The following is an 8,540-nucleotide window of genomic DNA, read 5'->3' as shown; positions in this document are numbered from 1 at the left end:
TGAGGAATCGCTGGCAACTACAACAGAATGAACATATTTGACCGTGATTTAATTGTAATACACATTTCAAAATGATGCCGAAGTAACAACATACTGATACCGGTTAGTAAAAACCATGAATTAATGCTGTGACGAGTCTGCAGACAGACGGCAGAGAAACACCCTTTTAAAATGCGTGTTTTCTGAATGGAGATCGGCTAAGATAACGTTGAATATGCTCCGACCGTCCACACTCACAGCAACGGCCTCCAGACATAAATAAAGCAGCGACTGTATTCTCCATGACACAGGCAGTCTGTGGTTTGTACTCGTTTCACTTCTGTCTAGTTTCTGAACAGATATGAGGAGCTGTGAGCTCTGAGGGCTAACGGCTAACGGCTGTGTTGGTTTTGTGTTTCGCATTTTAGATGACGTCACGACTCCGCCTACACTGCGTTACTATAGTTACTGCCCCAGCTACTAAACTGTAATGGAAACGCAGCATAAAGTGAGCCTGGCCTACCGAGGCCTAGCTACACCGTACTAAGCCGTGGAAAAGCGCAATAAATAGAGTGAACATGTTTTTATGTCCTTCTAAAGACAACAACGCTTACACTCCCAGTTTGTATTTGTGTCAATAAGTAATGTATGTAAAAAGGTAAATGACACTGAAACACTACCTACATCTTCACAGTACACCCACATATTCATATCAAATGAACTACCTGGAGGAAACAACGTCTTACCTCGATACTGAAGTATCCTCGGTCCACGTAGTCCCCGAGGAAGAGATACCGCGTGTTACTGGGCGACCCCCCCACCTCAAACAGCTTCATGAGGTCAAAGAACTGTCCGTGGACGTCCCCACATACTGAGGAAGCACAGACACACTGCGGTTAATTTACAATATAACAACAAGTAGGCATACAGATGTTAATATACGTGTTTGTCTGGATATATATGTGTCCTTCCTTATCCTAAAACTAGCCATACTATAAAAAGAAGCCTCTGTTTGGATTATTATTAACAGTGAACAGTTTTCAGATACCATGATTTAAAGAGGCTTTATTATGCTTTTTGGAGTGTTCCCTTTCCTGTAGTGTGTAATTTACATAATTTATTTAAGTGCATTTAAACGGTCTGCAAAGGCTAAAATCCCTGAAACGCCTCCATCAATAAAGTATAAATCTATCTGACTATCTATCTATCTATCTATCTGTTCGTCCATCTATCTATCTATCTATCTATCTGTCCGTCCATCTATCTGTCCGTCCGTCCATCTATCTATCTATCCATCTGTCCGTCCATCTATCTATCCATCTGTCCGTCCATCTATCCATCTGTCCGTCCATCTATCTGTCCGTCCGTCCATCTATCTATCTATCCATCTGTCCGTCCATCTATCTATCTATCTGTCCGTCCATCTATCCATCTGTCCGTCCATCTATCTGTCCGTCCGTCCATCTATCTGTCCGTCCGTCCATCTATCTATCTATCCATCTGTCCGTCCATCTATCTATCTATCTGTCCGTCCATCTATCTATCTGTCCGTCCATCTATCTATCTATCCATCTGTCCGTCCATCTATCTATCTATCCATCTGTCCGTCCATCTATCTATCTGTCCGTCCATCTGTCCGTCCGTCCATCTATCTATCTGTCCGTCCATCTATCTATCTGTCCGTCCGTCCGTCCATCTATCTATCTGTCCGTCCATCTATCTATCTGTCCGTCCGTCCATCTATCTGTCCGTCCGTCCATCTATCTATCTATCCATCTGTCCGTCCATCTATCTATCCATCTGTCCGTCCATCTATCCATCTGTCCGTCCATCTATCTGTCCGTCCGTCCATCTATCTATCTATCCATCTGTCCGTCCATCTATCTATCCATCTGTCCGTCCATCTATCCATCTGTCTGTCCATCTATCTGTTCGTCCGTCCATCTATCTGTCCGTCCGTCCATCTATCTATCTATCCATCTGTCCGTCCATCTATCTATCTATCTGTCCGTCCATCTATCTATCTGTCCGTCCATCCATCTATCTATCCATCTGTCCGTCCATCTATCTATCTATCCATCTGTCCGTCCATCTATCTATCTGTCCGTCCATCTGTCCGTCCGTCCATCTATCTATCTGTCCGTCCATCTATCTATCTGTCCGTCCGTCCGTCCATCTATCTATCTGTCCGTCCATCTATCTATCTGTCCGTCCGTCCATCTATCCATCTGTCCGTCCATCTATCTATCTGTCCGTCCATCTATCTATCTGTCCGTCCATCTGTCCGTCCGCCCGTCTATCTAGCACTTTTTGCATAACATGTGTTTTGTTTTTACAATGTTCGTAAAATGTAAATGTCTTAAATGTTTTTATGTGAGGGACTGCGGATGGAAATTAGCTGAAAGCTAAATCTGGCACTGTTACGCTTGACACATTTTAATGTTTTAAGTGTTCATTACAGTGCATTGTCCCTGAGAAATATCTAAAAATCTATCCGTCCGTCCGTCTGTCCGTCTGTCTGTCTATCTATCTATCTGTCCGTCCATATATCTATCTATCCATCTATCTATCTATCTATCTGTCCGTCCATATATCTATCTATCCATCTATCTATCTATCTATCTGTCCGTCCGTCTATATATCTATCTATCCATCTATCTATCTATCTATCTATCTGTCCGTCCGTCTATATATCTATCTATATATCTATCTATCCATCTATCTATCTATCTATCTATCTGTCCGTCCGTCTATATATCTATCTATCCATCTATCTATCTATCTATCTGTCCGTCCGTCTATATATCTATCCATCTATCTATCTGTCCGTCCGTCTATATATCTATCTATCCATCTATCTATCTATCTGTCCGTCCGTCTATATATCTATCTATCCATCTATCTATCTATTTATCTGTCCGTCCGTCTATATATCTATCTATCCATCTATCTATCTATCTGTCCGTCCGTCTATATATCTATCTATCTATCCATCTATCTATCTGTCTGTCTGTCCGTCCGTCTATATATCTATCTATCTATCTATCTGTCTGTCCGTCCGTCTATATATCTATCTATCTGTCCGTCTATATATATATATATATATATATCCATCCATCCGTCCATCTATCTATCTATCTATCTGTCCGTCCGTCTATATATCTATCTATCCATCTATCTATCTATCTGTCCGTCCGTCTATATATCTATCTATCCATCTATCTATCTATCTATCTGTCCGTCCGTCTATATATCTATCTATCCATCTATCTATCTATCCATCTGTCCGTCCGTCTATATATCTATCCATCTATCCGTCTATATATATATATATATATATCCATCCATCCGTCTATATATCTATCTATCCATCTATCTATCTATCCATCTGTCCGTCCGTCTATATATCTATCCATCTATCCGTCTATATATATATATATCCATCCATCCGTCCATCTATCTATCTATCCATCTATCTATCTATCCATCTGTCCGTCCGTCTATATATCTATCTATCTGTCCGTCTATATATATATATATCCATCCATCCGTCCATCTATCTATCTATCCATCCATCTATCCGTCCGTCCGTCCATCTATCCATCTATCCGTCCGTCCGTCCATCTATCCATCTATCTGACTCCTTTGTTTACCTCCTGAACATAGAGACATCACTATGTAACACTTGTGCTTCTATTGGCTAGCGCTCCAACACATTGTACGTGATAGGCTAAGGGGGCGGGACATATCTAAGCTAATATTCAATACAATTCAATTTCAATTCAAAGGTTGCACATAAGCTACAGTGTCGACATTTATTTTTTTAAAGTCTACAATTATTTATAGCCTAACGTTAGCTTTTACTTTAGAAACCATAAGTGGTGTTAATATGTGCAGATTATCCAGCTGGAAAATGGACTTTATCACACGTAAGATTTGCCATCTGGTTATTCAGCAGCAGTTTGATACTCAGGTTTTTGTATTTGAGAACACATCGCCGCTGCACTGATTTCCCGCCCACCTGTAATGGGCGCATCGACCTCCAGCATGCACTTCTCCTGGCGCAGGATGTTGGCTCCGTCGTTGATGATCTTCAGCGCCGCCTCCTCCTCCAGGCGGCCCTCCTTCACCAGGTGAGTCCGCAGCACCTCGGGGTTCGGCTTCCCGTCCACATAAAGCTCTTTGACCGTCAGCTTCTGCTGCGGGGGGTATGGCACCGCTGGGCAGGGAACAACCACATGTCAATCAGAATCAGGTTTATCACCAGGTCGGTGACACGTACGAGGAATCTGACTTGGTGTTGTGGTGCATACGTAAAAGTAAAACAAACATTTAAAAACACAGATAGTGAACTCTACATCTATCGGGTTAATTACATTGTGTGTTGCCATTGTGACTTTGGCATGACTCTTTTACACGTAGAGATTTATTAGTCAGTTAAAAGAGAGTTTCATAAAAACATGATTTCGTATTAAAGAGGCCCTATTCTGCTTTTTGGGGTTTTCCCTTGCCTGTAGGTTCTATATGTTTTAGTGCATGTGAATGGGCTACAAAGGCTAATATCCCAGATGTGCCTTCAGAGGGAGTTGCTCTCCCACGCATGCCCCCCCTAACTGCTTGAAACGACTCCATTGGACTCCTTTGTTTACTTCCGGAACATGGTGACTATTGGCTAGCGCTCCAACACATTGTACGTGATAGGCTAAGGGGCGGGACATCTCTAAGCGGTTGACCAATCAGAGCAGACTCGGCTCTGGTTTCAGACAGAGGGTGAAAAGGCAGATTTCTTCCCATTTCGCTCCTTTTTTACATTAGGCCGCATAAGAAATGATACTTGTTTTGCTTGGTCGTGGTTCTTAGGGTGAGGGTTAGAGGTTATAGATCTAATGATGCATCCCATAAAGCATTGCATCGAGTCTGTTGACGAATCAGAGGCTGTTGTCGGGGCGAAATGGGAATAAACCACACAGGAAGTGCTATGAAGTGCGATAACGAGCTTTTTGAACATTGAAGCATGGAGACGTGTCGAAGGAGAGGCATTAAATACCGATATGAAGCCGACACATTGGCAGAAGAGGGCAGAGGTTTTAAAGACCAATACAAATACCGGCAGATTAATCGTTGACGAAAACAATAGTTCGCTTCAGCATAGGTCTTTTGAATTCAAACCGCACAGAGGCAGGACCGAGTCGATTAGAGTAAAACTGCTATCTCAGAATTCATCAATGTCATCACATATTTTCCTCACATTGTTTTCGGGCACGATGTGTTTACAGAGACATGTTTTGCATATAATTGCTAAACATTAAGCCGTGCATACCGTGAACGAATCCAAATGAAATGTTCTGGAGCTGTAATCGTGAGCGCTGACATTTGCATCGAGAGAGCGGAGATGAAGGTATTGGCAGCAGAGGAAGAGGAGGGGGTCAGTACACCTACACGATGAAGAGATGCACAGAGCGACAGTGAGGAGCCCTGCAACCCCCCCACCTTCTCCGCTCAGTAATCTGCTGCTGCGCCGCCCACACAATCCTTTTAGCGTCGTCACTTAAAGTCACTGCTTCAGACCCGAGAGCTGCAGCAACGACTCAAACACCTACGACTTCCATCGACATAACTACCGTACGACGAATAAAAGCCTTGCACCTTCTCCGTGCCCGACAGAGGGTCCAGGAACACACATATCTACAAAGTGGAGGAGATTATCGTTTGTATTGTCATGTGTGCATAGCAACAGTGTAGACATGACAATGAAAAGATTAGGTCACAGGTCCAACACAATAACACAGATAATAGTGCAAGCAAATAAAATAAATGAATATACAGTGTAAGAAAAGGTTTTTGGAGAGTACTAATGTTTCACTTGTCCATAGCTATACTTTGTACATGCTGCACCTATTTTAAATATTATTAAATATCAGCATAAAGCATACAAGAATCTGGGTTACTGTAACTAAGGTAACATGTTATTGTTTATTTGTTCATATTTAGCAAGAAACATGCTAAACAAGAATCTTCCTCTTGGGGCCACTGGAATCTTCTTCTTCGGCATCATATTTTACATTTTCCCCACAGTTTGACGACACCGCTAACTAGGGTTGGGTACCGAGAACCGGTTCCGGTTCGGAACCGGTTCCAACATTTCGATTCCAACGGCATCATTTAGAAATGTGAATTTCGGTTCCGCTTTTCGATTCCTGAGGAAATGTTTCTCGCCGCTCTCCGTAGCCTGCTGCATGACTGCAGCGGGGCGGGAAATGTAGCGTTGTACCTCCACTTCCTACAGCGTAACCTGAGACCAGGGCCGGCCTGTCGCACTGGCATTATAGATGTTCGCCTAGGGCGCCAGATCTGTGGAGGCGCTGCGCTGACAGCTCTGGGAGGGAAACAACATGTTTTGACCGTTGGGGCTCATCCTAATTTTCGGCCTTGATGTAACAACATTCATAAATAAGTAAATGTAACACCCTTTTTCACCCCGGCTACACTTTTCATTTGCCCTGTGCGATGGGCGCTGCAAGTGATGACAATGGGGGATGTTGGCTTATCTGGCAACCGCAGCTCACAGCCAAAGTGCGAGTGAGCGAGGGAGAGAGGGAGGGCGCTTTTGTTATTAGCATCTGGTGCTAGCTGCTCTAACGGAAGAAGAAGATGTTTCTACAACAAGGTGGAGGAGAGTCCTCTCCAGTCAGACTGAGAGGCTGATAACTACAGCTCAGTGAGGTAAAGGACTCTGAGGGTTGAGATAGTTCACTTTAGTCTAAGTTATCTCAGTGGGTCTCAAACGTTTTGATCACAATGTATGTAAACACATATTTCCAAGGCTCTCCTTTATAATATTGGGATAAAACGGGTTTGAAATAATTCCAATGTAAACTATAGGACAGTAAACCAGACATATCGTTTTAAACTGGAGAGATAAAAAAATATGCATAAATACAATTGTAAACTAAGATATGAATGAACAACAAAAATAAAATACGTTGCATGTATTTGTTATTGGCTATGGGTTACTGGTTATGTTCACATACTTATTGAATTATTCAAATGTAAACCGATCTTCTTCATATGGGTGTTTAGAGTTGTACCCCCTAGATCTAGTCTCTAGTAATTCTGCTTAAAGTGCACCAGATTGAAGCATTCTGCTTTAAAATGTTCAAACATTTCTTCCTGGTATGCCTGAGAAGGCAGATATGCTTGTTTTTCTCAACAAGAACTTAATCATTTTGTTTACCCTGCCCCTCAAAGAATCGGAATTGAGAACCGTTAAGAACCGGAATCGAAAAGTAGAATCGGAATCGGAATCAGAATCGTGGAACTTCAAACGATACCCAACCCTACCGCTAAAGAAAGTGAGCGGTGAGAGTTTACTGCATCACACCGAGCCCCCAGGAAGTGCACCGGACTCTGATGAAAATATTCGTTGTGTCCAAACGGCGGTACTACAATGTCCGTATCAAGACTTTTCCCCATTGACTAACATGGGGAAAGAGACGTCTGTAAGTCAGCGGATAATTGTTTTTAAACTAAATAAACTGCCCAGTATGAACTATTGTAGGGCCCTTATTAGAATCATTCGGTCCTTAAAGTTGTAAAATGCACTAAAAGCCGAATCTAGATTTATTTTCGGTCTCCATTCATTCTACTCAGCCGAGAGTGGGAGCTCGGGGGGCGGGGCTTAAGGGATGCTCTGTGAGCGCACATACGGGTTCTTCTGCTCTGGCAGCTAGGCATGATGTGACGTTTCGCTTGTTGGGCCATTTTGTCCTCATGCGCAGCTCGAAAGAACGAGACCCCGCCTCCGACGCTGTATCCAGTTCTTATTATACATCCATGCATCACACATGGCAAAGAAGGACACATAAAGCGGTCGCAAAACAACAATGGCGGACACGGACAATTTGCGAATGAGTTCTGCCTTTTGTACGCTGAAGAATTTATCAATCATTTGTCAATAAATACGGGCGAAAAAACGTCCCTTGTCCGTCAGACACGTCAATGGAAATATGTACTGGACGATCGGACGCGTGCTTTTCCGCACACTGATATAGTAGAAATAGTGCAGAATAGTCTATACACAAGTAAGTGGAATATATATATATATACGTTGCAAACAGATATAATCACCAATATGTAATGTATCTAATATTTAAGTGTAGAAAGAATCAGAATGATCAATATCCAGAGGAAGATTGGTATTGGTTTGTTACAATTGCTGCATTAGAGAATAAATACGGTATAAGAAATAATAGGAAAATGTATATTCATTAAATGATGTGGAGATTATCCTGCTGAACTAAACGTGCAATAATCAATACTTCCTATTGAACCAGGGACATAGATTTTGAACAGTGTCTTTAAAGGTCCCCCGTTATCCTCTTCTTCATCAATACATCAGGTCTCAGATATATCCAGAGCCTGTCTCTGATTGGCTGAAACACCAAACAGATCATTGCAGCAGTATTACCCATAATCCCCTCTGTTTCAGCCCTGTTTCCAAAGTGCTGATTCTCTGTCTGTTGCTTCAGATCAGGGGTCGGCAACCTTTTTGATATGAAGTG

The 8,540-nt window shown here is 42.5% G+C and overlaps 1 protein-coding gene across 1 annotated transcript; it reads right to left on the bottom strand.

Moving 5' to 3' along the window:
• Positions 1–725: 725 nt before the first annotated feature.
• LOC117442005 (serine/threonine-protein phosphatase 2B catalytic subunit gamma isoform-like) lies at positions 726–7,740 on the bottom strand (the record flags this gene model as incomplete). Its single annotated transcript, XM_034077999.2, has 3 exons — positions 7,686–7,740; positions 4,001–4,198; positions 726–850 (listed from the first exon to the last, which is right to left on the bottom strand). Coding segments are annotated over exons 1-3 (378 nt in total), but the record flags the coding sequence as incomplete, so codon positions are not given.
• Between the last annotated feature and the right edge of the window lie 800 nt (positions 7,741–8,540).

The sequence above is a fragment of the Pseudochaenichthys georgianus genome, unplaced genomic scaffold, assembly GCF_902827115.2.
Source record: "Pseudochaenichthys georgianus unplaced genomic scaffold, fPseGeo1.2 scaffold_2294_arrow_ctg1, whole genome shotgun sequence".
Lineage (NCBI taxonomy): Eukaryota > Metazoa > Chordata > Actinopteri > Perciformes > Channichthyidae > Pseudochaenichthys > Pseudochaenichthys georgianus.
This window is presented reverse-complemented; position numbering and strand designations above follow the sequence as displayed.